The 16,938-nt window shown below is 39.6% G+C and overlaps 2 protein-coding genes across 5 annotated transcripts in view; both read left to right on the forward strand.

Annotated features, from left to right (window-relative positions):
• Window positions 1-7,103, forward strand: part of ptprr (protein tyrosine phosphatase receptor type R) — a 34,448-nt gene extending 27,345 nt beyond the window's left edge. Inside the window, exon 16 of the mRNA XM_067489651.1 lies at window positions 738-7,103. Within this exon, the coding sequence (XP_067345752.1) occupies window positions 738-831 (94 nt within the window). The 3' untranslated portion in view covers window positions 832-7,103. The remainder of the gene's footprint in view (window positions 1-737) is intronic.
• A 1,355-nt stretch (window positions 7,104-8,458) lies between these two features.
• Window positions 8,459-16,938, forward strand: part of ptprb (protein tyrosine phosphatase receptor type b) — a 29,873-nt gene continuing 21,393 nt past the window's right edge. For 2 of the 4 annotated variants that reach the window (XM_067489647.1, XM_067489648.1), the window contains exons 1-8: window positions 8,463-8,941; window positions 11,973-12,354; window positions 14,530-14,667; window positions 14,927-15,067; window positions 15,151-15,411; window positions 15,484-15,750; window positions 16,084-16,197; window positions 16,604-16,750. In XM_067489647.1, coding sequence (XP_067345748.1) covers window positions 8,876-8,941; window positions 11,973-12,354; window positions 14,530-14,667; window positions 14,927-15,067; window positions 15,151-15,411; window positions 15,484-15,750; window positions 16,084-16,197; window positions 16,604-16,750 — 1,516 coding nt within the window. In that variant the 5' untranslated portion in view covers window positions 8,463-8,875. Of the gene's footprint in view, window positions 8,942-11,972; window positions 12,355-14,529; window positions 14,668-14,926; window positions 15,068-15,150; window positions 15,412-15,483; window positions 15,751-16,083; window positions 16,198-16,603; window positions 16,751-16,938 lie in introns of all 4 variants that reach the window. The other 2 variants (XM_067489650.1, XM_067489649.1) reach the window with 2 other exon arrangements.

The raw sequence follows: 16,938 nt of genomic DNA on the forward strand, positions 1-16,938 counted from the left end.
TCACAATGTTGATGTGTGAACTGATTTTTCATCCCGACAACTGTTATAGTTACATTTGTATTTGTTAAGAATATTGGTGTTTCAGTTCTTTGTTCTGAGAACTTGTTTTCAGATTTCTTCACTGTGTGTTAACAAAGTATAGGTTCTCACATCCAGTGCTGTGTTGTATAAATTAAAGCTAAAAAAAAAACAAAACAACAAGCTTCATCTGTTTGGTTGGAAATTGTTTGGTTCATCTGTTTGGTTGGAAATGGGTCAGCAGTTTATAAAATGAGCAACATTTGTAAATTGTGAAACTCAAAATACGGTTAAAAATGTGAATCAAATTTGTTTCACCAGCTCAAGCACCAGAATAGAGTTTATTTATATAGTGTCATTAATGCACTGCATAAAGAATGACTTGAATATATTACCATAATGGTAATAATTATCAATATCTGCTTATATTTTGTATACTGTAGTTTGTAGCCTATTTCCCTCCAAGTTCCCCACACTGTCAGTAAAAACACAGCTGTAATGTCCCGATAAGGAATATGCCTTTCTCTATTTCCTTTAATGTGTTTGACACATGTTTCCTGCACTGTGGGAACCAACTGTTTGTTTAAGAAAATGCCCAATGACTGTGGGGACATATAGGGACAAAGTGCTAAAATAATCCACCTTTCCACATCCATATATATCTTTGCAGAATTGCTTAACTTGTGTTCATTGAATTCTTACTTTCTGTTCACGTGCAGAGGTGGCATGATCCAGACAGGTGAGCAGTACGAGTTCGTCCATCACGCCTTGAGCTTGTTTGAGGCTCGTCTATCCGAAGAAACCGGCCAGTGAGTGTCCTCAACAGGGGGAGGTTTGCTTTTATGAAGTGTGCTATACCTGAGAGTGCTAAAGGGGTTTGCTCTGTGCAACGTGGGGGTTCTGAGGAATAGAGGAGGAGATCTTTGAGTTTGATGGACAACATAGACAACCAGCGAGGAATGTTGAGTGCAGAGCCTGCTCGAGCAAAGAGAAAAGGTAAAGTTCTGAAAATGGAATGTATCCGCTCTTCTTCTCTGTAATTTCTTCTTCATGTGTTGTTGGGAATTCTTCATAAGAAGTCAAGAGACCTGCTCCCTTCACTTCTCTTGAGCAACTGACTGTCCGATTGTGTTTTTAACTAACCAGACTCTCAGATTACCTCTTTTCTGTCATGGACACGTAGAATAGTTTGACTGAAATTGATGGTGTGTTGATCAATAAATATGTTGCATTTCTGTGTCTTATAGAATTTAAAAAATATTTTATTACAGTGTTCTTATAAGAGAGGCTCCTGGAAAATGACTGTTAGCTGGTTGCACCTTGGTTAGCCACTGTTAAACCAACCTTTCCAGCCTTGGCCTGTTTGTTAGCTCCGTGCTCCATACATCACTTTGTAATTTGGTCATATTGCCTTCTCTACTCTAACCTTAATAAACAACTCATTTTTTACTTTATTTTATCCATTGTAATCTGTAATGAGACAACTCACAGGAGATGACTAAGTCAATAATAAATATACTTCATAAGAGTAATGATATACAGAGAACAGAAGTAACCACGTCAGGGGGCTATTACTTACTAGATGCCTAGTTTTGATATAGCATCTACAAGTGGTGCCCATCTCTCCATAAACCTTCTGATTTCCAGTCAGCATTGACAAACACCCTACTTCATTTTTTAATAATTAGGAGTTTAGAATCCTGTATCTTCATCTGGATATAATAAATCTACTTTTTTTAAAAAAAAAGCCCCTTCAACATAAGTCCGGTTTATTACCAGACTATTATTTAATTTTGAAGTTGAAGTTGAGTTTTGACTTGTGGAGTACTGAGGTCACAAATGGGCTTAACCCATAGCCATATACATGCTAAAAGCTAACAAACCAATGTGACTATACATATAAGCTCCTGCACAGCTAGTTTTTGTAGTACAGCAATCATACAGGTAATTCCACCTTTTTGGTATTTCAGTGTTTGTTTGTGTGCTTTCACGTCCATCAATAGATGCTAACCTATTAGCTAATGCTTTGCTAAAGCAATATTTTGTGAAACCAATCTAATGTAGTAGTCCACTGCAAAACCACACTTTCAAAATAGCATGTTAGAAAAATGTTTTAAAATCTATTCAACAAATACCACTTCCATTAGGCTTTAACTATAGAGCAGCTGTACACATTATTTCTGGAATTAAATGCGTTTTTCCTTCTGTTACAGTCTTGAAATAATATGTAATCTTATAATTATAACATACAATGAGGACTGGAGCTACAGCTAACAATAGATTTTAAATATTGATTCAGGTTGTTTTCTCAATTGTTGAATTATTTTTGTGTATAGAATTTGGTTAATAAAATACTGAAAATTCTTATTTTAAAATTCCTAGGTGATTTCTGCAGATATTTGTATTTTTTTGACCAATATCATAATTGTACAACTGTGTTCAACAAGGAAAAGCATAGAATCTTACATTCCATAAATCAAAACAGCAAATATTGGTTGTTTTGCTTTACAAATAATCCTTTCATTATTAAAATAGTTAATTAATCGACCAATTGTTGCAGCTGTGGTTAAAACTAGAAAGAGCAGAACCAATTAAAAATAATATCAGATAACATTAAAGAGTTTTCAGTTATTTTTGAGAAACAAACCTTCAAATATTAGTGCTGCTTGGCCTCATAGTTTACTCTGAAATATTGACCTTTTGTTTTTAGATTTTGGCATTGACAGTTCCCCTGTTGCGTAATAGTGCTTTATACCAAAAATGTGAAACAATGGTGCAGTCATCTCATCAATGTGCTGTTGTAAATGATGTTAATGAGTTATTTTGGTGTATCGAAGTAATAATACCTTTTATTTTTATACTCTTTCTACATGGTTTTTTTGACGTGTTTAGCAGCTACTTGCTGATGGGTGAAAGCTGGCTACACTGTTAACCCGGACAAGGTCATGGTACTTAAAGTATTTGAAAAAGTGATTGCCTTAAAAAAAAAACAAACAAAAAGGATCAATGATGGAAAAACTAGTGTGTAGGTTTGAGTAAAATGCACATACAGATGAAATAATATGTGCAGTGCATTTTTTCTTTTGCCTGACTATTGAACCAAGCATTTGAAGTTACAATGACTACAACTCATTGTTCTCTTAAATTAAATATTTCTTTTATTTTAGGAAATATTTTAGTTTATAGACTCACAATAGGGGCAACTAGTGGCTCAGTGCTGGAACAGTCCCACCCCTAGTGCCAGTACCGAGCTTCTTCCCTTTCTCTCCCAGGCATCTGTTCACCCAGTCTTTCATCAGCTTTCATTGACCTATGCACACAACTTACATTAATTCCATCACAGATGGTACATTTACTATAAAAATTATTTTGTTTAACTACACTTCCTAATAATTGACTTCACTTTTACATGATTTTGATCCAGATTTTAAAATCAACTTTCTATCTATCCTCCATCTCCACTTACCACTTGTTTTACAGTCCTGCTCTTCTTAATCTTTTCCCACTTCTGAAATTGGAGACATGCAGCTGGTGTAATCAATCATCAACTGTGGTGGTTCTTCCTTATGCTGAACCTGTTCAGGCCCCCCCCCTCTATTCCTTCTCTATGTTGTCCTGCTGCTGGTTCTTCTGCTCAGGAGAATCTCTCCTGGGAGGGTTTCTTTCATGCTTTCTCCTCTTCTGAGGTCTTGATGGTCCCCATTTGAGATCCAAATGGTTTCCTGTCATTACACCTTCTCAGCTGAGGCCCAAAAGGCCTTTTCTCATTCCATCTCCTCTTCTAAGGCCTTCCACATATTTTGCCTGTATTTAATTTTACCATCGATGTCCAATTTTTCTAAGCTCTTTAACAATCTCAACAGTCAAACCACAAAGCCATTTCAAGCCAGCTTTTACATGGTTATACCAGGTTACTCAGAGAATCCAGTTACTCAGGTAATTGGTGAACAGCGTTTATAGTACATGCACTTTAGAAACCTGTTTACTGGAAATCTGCACACACTTTGTCCATTTTGGACTCATTTTGGGAGCATAGCTAACGTAACTGTATAGTAAGTACGGCATGAAGGAGGTATCTCCCTGTTAATGATCCCTCTCTCGCTCAGCCTTTCACTCCCCTGTCTGCAGCCCGTTACGCACAGGCGCTCTTAAAGAAAGCTGGTTTAAAAACCTGGTTACGCATATACATGGCTGAGGAATCGGTGGCCTCAGGGAGAAATCTACCTGGGGAAACCAGGTTTCCCTATTCGCTAACCCAGTTTCAGAAATCTGTTCACCTGTTATGTGACTGTTAGGGAATGAGTTTTTCTGAGAGAGCAATATACAAGTTAAGTGATGCAATCAGACTTGATATTCTTAAGTAATATTTACTTAAACTGTTTTGGTAGAGAGGAATTCCGGGCTAACAGTGTCTTTGTTGTGCAAACCTCAGTTTCTCTAAATTAGCTCTTTTTCTGAAGCTGGAATGAATTTACATTGCAGTAAACATTGCAGTGTTTCCCATGTGTTTAATTGATCTCTTTGAACATGGTTAATTGTGAAGAACTGGCATGTTGGTAATTCTTAATGTGTGTGTGTGTGTGTGTGTGTGTGTGTGTGGGTCTGTGTGTGCCTGCCCTCCCATCCTTCTCCCCCAATCTGCTACAGCCAGTAGAATTTTATCTGTGGGAAACACTGCACTGGACAGCAGGACCTCAAGTGGAAAAAACAGAACATATTTCTGTAGAAGTACAATGTGTAGAAGGTGTCAGACTCATCCTGTCATACTTTCACTATGACTGCACATTTTAGAAATGAAATCTTACACCAAAATTAAAGTGGGGAGGGTTTTTTTTTTTCAGTTGCTCGCGTGTTGACTTGTTTTAGAGATCTGAGGTTTCTACATGCCAGTAATGGACACATTCATCTGATCTGCTCTGTGTGTGAATGGTGTAACACTGTACAAAACATGTTAAAGTGCTATTAAACCTTATGTGGGCAGTTACATGTGTGAACCACAAGCACTGAGATGTTGCTGCTAAAACTGGGGGCCGATGTGTTGACGGACACTAAGCTAGAAGACATTTCAGAGACTCTTCTTTTTATATGTACCAATATATTTTTATTTATTCATCTGTGATGCAGTCAAGCGACTTTGGACCTGTATCTTATGTCCAACATGCCTCTTGGGACTATCGTTGACCCATGCTTCACTTCAGTCTATTCAAATCGGTGATGTGATATTACAATGTCAAAGTGATGTACTTTTTCTCTTTTAACTGACTAAAGTGTAGGTGAGCAGAGCCCAGTCTACATGCTCTCTCCAGCAACGAGTACGACGACACACACTGCCTCTGACGTAGTATTGTGTATGTGCAGTAGGTGGTGGTTCATCTCCTGTGCTTTATGGTTGTTGATGGAGTTTAAAGGGACACTAGCTGTTTTCAGTGTTGGACAGTGGTTTTCTTGAGATTTACAGCATTTCACTTCAGGCTCTCTGCTGTTGGTGGTTAAAGTATGAGCTGAAAGTTTGGTGCTTTTAAACACTTTAACATTTTCTTGAAATTCTTGAAGCATTTCTCAAAGATAAAAGACAAACATGGCAGAATGGAGGCTGGAATCAGCTGTTGCTTTCATTTATGTTTTGGACATTTGTGTCCAAAACAGTCAATTATCCTGGGTGTATTCAGAGGACTCGAAAATCTACTGTTTTTTTTTTCCCCCCTCAACTTTGACCTCAGTGAATAGCTGATTAGTCAGTTGACCCCAATAGCGGCAAAAGCATGTCTGTATGGATATTTTTGTAATGTTAGTGTACTTGTGAGTAAAAGCACATGCTTCTTGTTTGAGTTGCTGCACAGTAAAATCCTCATCAATCCACTGCAGTTAAGTAAATTGCCAAAACAAATATGGCAGCGAACGGTGTTTAACAAACAGCAACTTTTGCTGAAAAGAACTAAACCTGAACAAAGCACCGACTTGGGTTGAGGTCCTGGATGGAGAAGCGTGGGCAGCATGGACTGTAGAGTCTCCTAAGGAATATGAAGGGAAAATAACTTCAGGTAACGTCCTAGTTACTGTATAACTCTCATTGTTGCTTTCGTCAGTCACAAATTTTAAATGTTGTTAAAATATTCTTCAGAAACATGGGTCTGCTGTGCACAGCAGAGTTTTTGTATTCGGCTTTACTTTTGTGTTCATGGATGATCTTATAACTGCTCTAAACCACAGACATTTTTCCAGCTCCACCTACCTGCAGAGGCTAATGTGCTATTGGGTGCAGTGTAAGATGTTTTACAAGTACAGAAAGGCTGGATCGAGTCAGATCCCTTTACTTTTCATACACGATTCATACTCCGAACCTTATTTTTCTGTTGTGAATTAGCTAAAATGTGTTGGTTAGCAAAATCATAAAATTATTAAATAATTTGTTTCTTTAGATTTGTGGTATATTAATTAAAACTGCTTGTAATGTTATCACCAAGACATATTCACTAACAAATGCTCTAATGCTGTGTATGTGCAGTCTGATTTATGGCTAAGTAGTGGGTTTGGGTGGAATTTGCAACAAAAATAAAAAATGCATGTGGGTAAAAAACTATTTAAGAAAATGCATAGAAATTTAGCTCCCTATCTAAATTAGCAAGCACATTATTGTTAATGCGAACATGTCAACAGGAGTTGGTGATTAACAATACTTACAGTAGTAGTAATGTATGAGGGGGGGAAATACAACTAGCTAACACTTGCCAAACTAATCACAAATATAAATTCAATCATTTAATCTACAAGAATTTCAGGAATGCTGAATTTTGTTTATAGCTGTAAATGCTGTGAAGAATAAAACTACTGGATTGAAATTGAAAATGTTAGAGTCCCTTTAAACTAGTTTGGGCATTAAAGCTCAGAGGAATGATGCCAATTAGTCCACGTAAAATACGTTTTATTGTATTTTTAAAACTAATGTACTGTATTACTAATCAATTTGAATGTCGTAATAGTCCAGAACATTAGCCACTGAATAGTGCTGTAACCTGTCTATCTGATCTATACATGCAGTATATTGTTACCTGTAACATGTACATAAAAACACTGGACCAATAATAGACCTCTGACTCATCTTTGACTGAAGGACTGGTCATTTGGATCAAGGGGGGGGAAGTGGACTCCTCCCAACCCAGCGGTTCTGCTCAGGGTGTTTGGTTGGAAACTTTTTTTTTTGTGCAACTAATAATTTGTTATTCAAACGTAATAAAAAAGCAGCGTAAAGGAAGGTGGGTAAGTAGCTAATCTCAGCTTATTTTAACATCAATTTCATGTCATACTTTTGCAAAAATCACAGGGCACAGGATCAAAACCATTTACACTAAATAGTGTAAACTTCTTTTTTTATGGTTTGGTCTTTGGACAGTTCGATAATATTCATCCATTTGATCAATTAATGGATTAATAATCGGCCAACTATTAGCAGTATTTAAAACTTAATTATTATATCTAACTTATTTGTCTTTATGTTGCTGATTCACATGTGCAACATCTCAGACAAGCTCAGGAGCAGTTGATTTAAACAGGAAGACCAAGCTGGTTAAGTTAAGTCGTATATTTTTCCTAGAAAACTGTTAGTCTAAGTGTGACCTAATGGGAACGAGAGTGAGACAGAGAGAGGGGAGGGGAGCAGAAAGGAAGGAAAGGTGTGGATGACTAAATGTAGCTCAGACTGGAACAAAAGCAGTTTGGCCTTTAACCTTTAGTGCTGCGTAGTACAAGAGTCGGCTCCAACTTTCTGTAGGGCAAAGACGATCCCAGTTTTTTTTTTTTCTAAATCCAACCAGTGATGCATCACCAGATTAGACAAGGAACATCTTAGTAATAATATTTTTAGTTCAAAATTATATTTCTCATCCCATTTTAGCATTTAAAAGCTGGAACCAGAAAATGTCTATAATTTGTTTTGGATGTTTTTTGCCGTCATAGAACAGCAGAGGAAAGCGACATCTGGACTGATCTCCAACAAATTAAAGCTGCAACTAATAATTATTCTGTTTATCTGTAGACTTTTTTTTGAGTCATTTGTGTAAAGTTTTGTGAAAAATATTAATACAATTTACCCAGATCCTGCATTTTTGCAGTCACATGTCACGATTTGTTCCTGCCTTCCATACTGTGACTCAATGAGACATGGTCATAAAGTTATTATTAAGTAAAATGATAAAGTAATATTTCACCATATTTAAAGGGATTAATTGTAATATTCTGAACTATATTTACACCAGAGAAATGACTGTCACCAAAAAGAGTAACGGAGCCATCTTTAAACTCCACAGTGGGAAATAATCAAACGCTCGTCTTTATTTTTAACATCTACCTTTGTTGTCACTGCAGATCGGTGTGCTGCTGTTGTCCACACAGGCCTATTTATAGCCTTCATCTCAACTAGGTTCGTAGTCGTGTCTTTGCAGTGACTCACAGAGCTGTTGGCTTGATTGAGGAAGTCCGTTAGTGACTCCCAACCTCGACACTATAGTCTGACCAGCAGGAAGAGAGACATGGAGCTGGTGAGACAGTGAGCGAGTCCAGAGAAAAGAGAGGAAACACTGAGATTGAAGTCTGAGAGGTTCGAGTTGAGGTTGGACATCAGACCTGACACAACGAAAACAGTCTTCAAATAAGGATTTAACCTGTTTTTCAGAGACATAAAAGGACTTTTCAGCTGTTTTCTTAGCAGCTTCAATTTTCCAAAAGGACTGACGACAACGCTGATTAAAAAGGATATTTTTCAGTTTTGACCCTGAGCAGCGAATGTTAACTCTCATCTTCTACCTCAGTCTCAGGATTATGGTGGTGTTTGGTCTCTGTGACGATCTGAAGGAAGATCAAAATGCTGAAATGTAAAGTTCATACTATTCTCTGCTCCCTGTGGTTCACCTCATTGCTGCTGCTCCAGGTCAGTTGGATCTTGTTCATCTCACTTTAGTTTTTTTTTGTTTGTTTAGTTTTTTTTCAATCAACTGAGAAATGGTCAGGAGGTTCCAAACGAAATAGTAAGCGTGTAATGTCCATTTTTATGCAACTAATGGTGAAGAAAACTTACTAACAGCTACTTTGCACACTACTGTAGTTGAGGGTCCACTAAAGTAAACTTTAAGTGTACAGAACTGATTCTGTACATAGACATGTTTCTGTTGCTATACCAATAATATTATCTCAATATAAACATTTTTAATATAAATATAAACAGTAGTTAAAATACTGTAGTTTTAAACATTACTTTATAATCTTATTCTCATGCACATAAAGCAAATGTGTAAATGTGGAAGTAAAACTGTTTTTAAAGTGGACCATAAAAGAGAAACAAGATATTTATCTCTGCCACATTTGTGCTTCTGCTCACACCTAAACTTTTCTCCCCAGTATAATAATGTGGACATAAAGCCGTATTTTTTTTTTAAATTTTTTTTCTGTAAGGATGAGCTGAAGCAAGATGCAGATGACCTTTTGTTAAGCTGCAAACACTTAAAGTTGCTTAGCACAATTCTTTACAAAAGAAGCTTTTGCATGGTTGGTTTTTCTGCACTTTTAAAACTTGTAAAACCTCCAACTGAGAATCTACACCTATCAAACATTTAGTGTTTCCAAACAGTTCTGCTTTAGGAAGGGCCGTGACTTAGTGCGGCAGGTAACTAGATTAGAGTCAACATGAACGTTTGTAAATCTAAAATACTGCAGTGTTCAGAAAGAAGGAATCTGAAATTAAATGATTTCAGTTACAGGATAAGTTCAGGTAATTTTTTCATTTGATCCTCACACAGACCAGTGTTTAAGAAATTAACTAAAAACGTTTCCCCAAATGCTCCAAATCACCATAGTTCAGCAGAGGGTGAATGTCAGACACATGGCTGTGTCTGACTGATGCCCACAAGCTAATCCAAGTTACAGACAGAAACATTAGTGTTGAAAACAGGATTAATTTGGAAAATCACCAAAGTTATTCTTTTGTAATGTAAAGTGTAAACCTGTGCCTGAGCTGGAACAGTATGAAACTCTGGTATTTAAACAGTTTCATTTTCCTCAGTCGCCATTTCTGTCTCTTCCTGTCTGACAGCTTCTCCTCCCTGCAGCATTTTTGTGTCTGAACTTCAGAATCAGTCACAAATGATTCTATTTTCTGGGCGTTTTATTGTATTAAATGTCAGAGAGCATGGTTCCCAACTTTAAAACACACACACACACACACACACACACACACACACACACACACACACACACACACACACACACACACACACACACACACAGTCAGATGAATGAGCTGATGATTGACTGCATTATTTTTACATCCTTGCATTTTTAACACAACGCACTATTTTAATTTTGCATTAAATGTTCATCAGAACATTTCCCGTCTTAACAAATTATGGTTAAAAAATAACTTTTACAACATGAGCTTGAAGTTGAAAGACTTCTAAAGTGTACTTTACTGTAGAACCATCAATGCTTATACGGCGACTGTAGCTCAGTTGGTAAGGCAGTGGTTCAATTCCCGGTGCCTCCTGGCCATGTGTCAAAGTGTCCTTGGGCAAGACATTGAACCCCCAAGTTGTTCCCAGTTGGTCAGGTGAGCACCTGCATGGCAGCCACCGCCATTGGTTTGCGCGTGTGTGTGTGTGTGTGTGTGAGACGATGGGTGAAGGAGAAGCAACATTGTAAAGCCCTTTGGATAAAAGCGTTATATAAGCAGCCATTTACTAGTTACACAGACAAAACCATAGCAAATAAAACAACCTCACGGGCACCGCTTTAAGAAACTCGCTGCAAAAAGCCACAACACTGAGAAACACTGCAAGAAGCACAGATGACAGCAATGTCTCTGTGAGCCACTTATGTGCATTGTACATTTCAATTCTACTTTATTTCTAAAGTCCCGATTCACAGCAATCGTTACTAATTCAGCAGGATAATAGTTAGCAAAATGCTAACACTAGGTTAATAATAGTGTAGTTAAAAAAAAATAAATCTGAAAACTTGCATGTTACCAGCTCATTTTCCAACCCAGCGAGGGAGAGTCAGCTCCTGTAAGAAACTATTGCATCAAGTGTGTCCCAGCTGTGTTTGTCAACTTTTAAGTGTCCCCTTAACCATTGTAGACAACTTTCACAGCAAGTCTTCAGGGGACACTTAAAAACTGACGGACATTTAGAGTTGAGATTTTAGTTCCGTGCATTTTAGTTTCCGTTGTATTGGAGCTTTTTGCAGCGCCTTTCTCAAAGCCGTGCTTGTGTTGTTCAACTATGCTGTTTTTATGTGTTTGGGTTTTGTCTATGTGCATGTGTTTTCTCAAATCTCAGTGCTTTGAGCTCTCGGGCAACTATATTCTATTTTTGTTGATTTGTTGCATGTGGAGCAGCTTGTTTTCTTTTTTTCTCACCTTTGTTGTAAAAGCATTGTTGGATTTACAGTAAGTTTTCTTGGTTGTATTTTTCTTCGTAGAGCAGGATGGAAATCTTAGGCTATGAGGTCATTAAGAAAATGAGTCAGGCTGTAATTAGATTAGTTTGGACTGGAAACAGCCTCCACCCAGAGTAAAAAAAGTTATTAAATTTTTTTCGTAAAAAAAGCTGGGAGGAAATTGGACTAAATATCGAAGTATTTCAAATTTTTTGGCTACAGCACAGGTATCAGAACAATGGGATCAAAGTCCTGCTCCACCCAAAGTCTGGATCCATGGTGAGCGGAGGTCTTCATTAGCAGAGGTGTGTGTGTGTGTGTGTGTGTGTGTGTGTGTGTTATGGAAAAACAGAGCGAGAAACCGTGAGCTCAACCAACAAAAGGAAGTTAAAATGCAGCTCTTACAAATCCCTCAACTCTACAAAGTCACTGCACTTTCAATTTAACAAAATCAATTGTCTGAATTGGACAACACAGAACGTACGACGTAAATAACAACAGTCTTATAAATTCCTCATCTCTCCTGTCAGGATGTAAGCAGTGCAGCTCCCACAGTGGACCAGTCTGCCCCATGTAGCATCTCGGTTTCTGAACCAGTATCCAGGATGGACTCCATTTCATTGACTGTTGTCACACCTGGATTGAACTGCTCCTTCAATGTGACGTCTCTGAACGGTGAAGCAGACAGCGCCGAGTGTACAAGAAGAACAAAAGGAGACGTGGAGAGAGAGACTGAGATTGGAGCAACGCTGGGAGGAGAGGAGGAGAAGCAGTTGGTGGAGGATGGAGCGAGCAGAGATGCAGGGGATGTTTTCACCTGTGTGTTGGATCACCTGAAACCTGGAATCTCCTACCAGCTACAGATTCAATCTCAGAGAGACAATGAAACCACCAACCTCACCCTGTACACCAGTAAGTCCTCAGACCAGAAACTCCTCACATGTTACAGCTTTTGTTAGCATCGTGGTCTTCATCCACATGTTATCTGATTGTTAACATGTCCACACATTTAGGTGTTTGAAAAATCCCACAGCTCCAGTTTTCTGAGTGAGTGGACATTGAGATACGATTTTGGTGTAAACTTTTGTGTCCAAACATAGATGCATTTGCACTAAACAACCTGTCTAGGAACCTTTTTGAGGAATTTAGTTTGTAGTGGAACCAGGGTCTAAATTTAGTTCTGGGGCCATTGTTTCTACCCATCTAAAGAATCCCAGGTTGTGGGGGGTGTAGGGATGTTTCTGCAGGTCCACAAACTGTCAGGGTGGTGCCTGAATGTCACTGAATATCATAGAACTTTGTGTTTTTTAAAATCTTTTAATTTATTAATGGGCTAATCTCTTATTTACAATTCTCCTGAAGAGTTTTATGAGCAGGAAGTGTCCTGTGTTAGAAAAGTAACTTTTTGGTGGAAAATGGGCGACAGTGACTAAATTGCAAAATTCACAGCTCCCCCATGCAACATGCAGCCCAAAGCTGATTCCAGGTTGGAACATGCACATCATCAGTGTGATTACAGGCACTTCAGAAACCTGGGTACTGTGAGTCCACATCTAAATGCAGCAACAGAGTAACCAGAGTAACACGGCAGAGAAATCGCTGTTCTCTGACAAATCTAGCTGGTGAAGTCCACGTGAACACACTCAAGTTGTTGTTGTGTCAACATGACCATGACTGATTTGGCTTCCTGTCAGCAAATTATTTGCATGATTGATATTTTGGTGGAGAAACACTTGGATTCTCTAAAGACTGCTACCATGTGCAGCTAAGGGACAGTCAGAGGTAAATGACAATAAACTGCAACAACTTTAGTCTTTTTCACGTTACAAATTCTGGCATGGCAGCAGATTGGCACAGTGTAATGGGGGCTAGCGATGTGGTTTCACCTTATTGTCATATGCATAGTGTAAAAATAAGCTTGTATTTTTGTGGGAGACTTGGATTGAGACACAGACCTGTACCTGCAACACAACGTGATGTTGTGACATGTTTAAAGACCTGGGAGCTGACACCAATAGTCACAACATTTGGTCAAAAGTTCTGTTGCTCTGCTCTATTGTTTCCATCTCCTGCGACCTCTCGTCTTTTGAAGTCAAAGAGCACAATGTGACCCCCACGTCGTTAAGTGTGTGTGTGTTCCTTTAGATTTAATGTCATGTAGCTTCCCCTCTCTGTAGCCCTGTGATTAGCTACAGGAACCACTGCCCTTTGAGAGAGCGAGTGATAGAGCAGTAAAAGTACATCGAAGTGTGTGTTGCGTGTTCGTGCTGGCAGGCGTCCCGAACAGAAGTTGGACCCTTAGTGTGTATTTCCATTGTGGGCAGAGCTCCCAGAGTTCAGCAATTTCCTGCTTCCATTGTTTCTTTGTTCTGTGGGAAGCACTGGGAAAGGGTGTGAGCGCGCGCGCGCGCGTGTGTGTGTGTGTGTGTGCTTTGTATTTAAAGGAAACGGGGTGAAACTCTACCCAGTCAAGTCTCGACGGTCACCTTCTTATTAATGCAAAACACTTGAGTGGCGTTTGTGGTTTCTTATCTCGACTGTTACAGCCAGCGCTCACATACCTGCTCGTTTATTTGTACCTGAGTCGGCAGGTTCCTCAATGCTGCAGTGTTTGATTTCCTGCCACTTGAGCTCAGCAGAATGAATTTAAATGTATTTAAACAAGCTCCTATTGTATTTATAAAGCAGCATTGATTGCTGTATTGCAAAGGTTTGTGTCCAGTGTCTCCTCTACTTTAGCTCTGGGCTTGTTGTCCACCAGTGTTCACCAGCTGTTTGCTGCACATCATCAGTGTTGCTGGGAACTCTGAAAACTCAAAAGCTGCATTGAGACTGATGATGAAAAAGGTTTTGTGCAAATGCACATTTATGTTTGGACAAAATGTTCCCACCAAAATGTAATTTCCATGTCCACTTAACTCACTTTGTCTTAATCAGCAAATAGTTTGCACAGTTGTCGTGGAGCTGTGGGAATTTACACAGATTTTTTTTATTAATTCCACATACATGCGACCGTGACCAAGATATTTCACTGAGTGTTCTCCCCAACCCCACCCCACCCCCCTCCACCCAACCCCCCTGTATCAGGGCCACCAGCAGTGAGCAGCCTGGTGGTGACCTCTAGGACCTGCAGCAGCTTGGGGCTTTCTTGGCAGGCCGACACACTCAGGACTGAGCGCTTTAGGCTTCAACTGTGGGAACAACCTCAGAATCCGGATCAGACAGGTACGTGTCATGTGTTGTCCCCATCACTGAACCTCCAGGGTTTTAACAGTTTACTGAGGGTCCGTTGTTCATTAGTGATTATTCATCAGTGTAGTCGAGTCTGGGGTGAGTTGGGGATGAGGTGCGAGTCAAGATGAACGTGTGTTTATAGTGCGTTCAAGTATGAGTTACTCCTCTTCGGATTTCAGTGCTTTGTTGCCTTTGTTACATGAACATTTTGTTGACCTGACTCCTGTCCCCATCTGCTCCATGTCCGCAGGTCTGCTGAAGAACGAGACATTGACGAACACCACAAAACAACACACGCTCCTTAACTTGACACCAGGACGACTGTACAACATCACCATGGTGACAGAGGCTGGCAACCAGCAGAACAGCAGGACGATTGAGGCTCGGACAGGTAGGAGAGAGATAGAGAGAGAAGACAGGAGGGTAGGAGGGAAGATGCAAAGGTGGCTTATCGGTCTTTCTGTCTTGCTATAGTTCCCTCTGCCGTTTCAAACCTGACGGTCGACTATGACAACAGCACGAGCGTGTGGTTGTCATGGCTACAGCCTCAAGGGGACTTGGACGCACTCGTTGTCTCCATCTGGACCAACGGCACGGTCCACTGGGAAACGATGCTTCAACCAGTCGCCACAGACCTCTTTGTGGATCAGCTGACTCCCGGCTCTGCCTATCGAGTCACAGTGACGTCAAAGAGCGGCGAGCTGAGGAACCAATCGGAAATCTCTGCTAGGACAGGTGAGAAATGTTCATTTTAATTTATATTCTCATCTTCAGCTTCTCTTCTTCATGTCTCTATCCTGTCTGCAGCTCCGGCGCCAGTGTCCCTTCCCTTTCTGTCTCATTCCCCTGACGGTGGCCTCCTTCTGTCATGGCAGCCCCCCGCTGGTCACTGGGAGAACTACAGGCTTTTCCTGTTTGATGGCCTCCAGCAGTTATTCAACTTCACTCTGGACCAAGAGGCTGTGAGCTTCAGCTTTCCTGGGGAAGATCTAACACCGGGGAGGTTGTACAGAGCTGTGCTAAGAGTGGAGAGTGGAGGACTGACAGCTGAGACCAGCTGTGAGCAAGCAACAGGTCAGACCTCTGCAATAATCTTTAATACAGCTCTGAATGCAGCTCAACACGCTCCATTTCTCTGTCCACACATCCATACAGAAGAAGTACTCAAGGTTTCTATTGTTTTTTCACCCTATTTATACACGAGAGGTTCGGAATATTAGGAACACCCCTGAAGATAATACATTTCAGTAAAAAAACAAGTTTGAACTATAAATAATACACATATACTGATACATTTTCAACACTAGTTAAGATCAGTGCAGACAAATGATCACAGTACAGAGACTCTGTCCTGGATTGTCATCTTCTGTCAGTGTCTGTGTGAACGTTTTGTCCTCACCTCTACAGCTCCTGCTCCGGTTGTGGATCTCCATATTCGACATGCCGACGAGACCTCGCTCAGTGCCATGTGGAGCCACGCCTCTGGGTCACGTGATGGCTACTTCCTGTCCATTTGCCATGGTAACCATTCCCCTCATCTTAGAGAGACATAAAAATTTGCAGTTATGGAAAGTAGCTTTGTATGTTAACTAAAGTACTGTGCAGTACTTAAGTACAATTTGGAGGTACTTTTACTCATTTAATCTGAAAGCTGTTAAACTTTATTTATGAAGCACGTGGAACAAATCTGGGTCAGACCTGTATACATTCATGTTATCAACAGCATCAAATTCAATAGTTTTTACTTATCAAGTAAGTTGGAGAAATCACTCATTTTCTATAGTACTGATATTTTAGACTTAAAAGTAAATTTCAGAGCATGTACTTAAACTGGCGTGGAGAATTTGAAACATGCTGGTAATTGTCGTGAAGTACTTTTTTACCCTGTGGTTTCTAAACTATACTTTTTGGATCCTGTATCTGATAGGCAATGTTACCTTGGATACCAGGGAGGTGGGGCCAAACATGAGAGAGTGCACGTTCAACGTGCTTACGCCTGGGAGACAGTACACAATCACCGTGACGACCAGGAGTGGGAAACTGAACACCTCTGTGTCTCTGGAGGGGAGGACAGGTGAAATGAGTTTTATTAAAAATGTCCAAAAAGCAACGAGTTAATAAATCTGTAACTGCGATTCATTAAATGTAGAAGTTACTATGCAATACATGAAAGTAAAAGAACTAAGTACACATACAAAGTATTTTTGTTTCGATTTGCAAATGAAACTGCAAAACTCTCAAACAAGGCTCAGTATCAGTCGG

Source organism: Channa argus, chromosome 21 (assembly GCF_033026475.1).
Source record: "Channa argus isolate prfri chromosome 21, Channa argus male v1.0, whole genome shotgun sequence".
Lineage (NCBI taxonomy): Eukaryota > Metazoa > Chordata > Actinopteri > Anabantiformes > Channidae > Channa > Channa argus.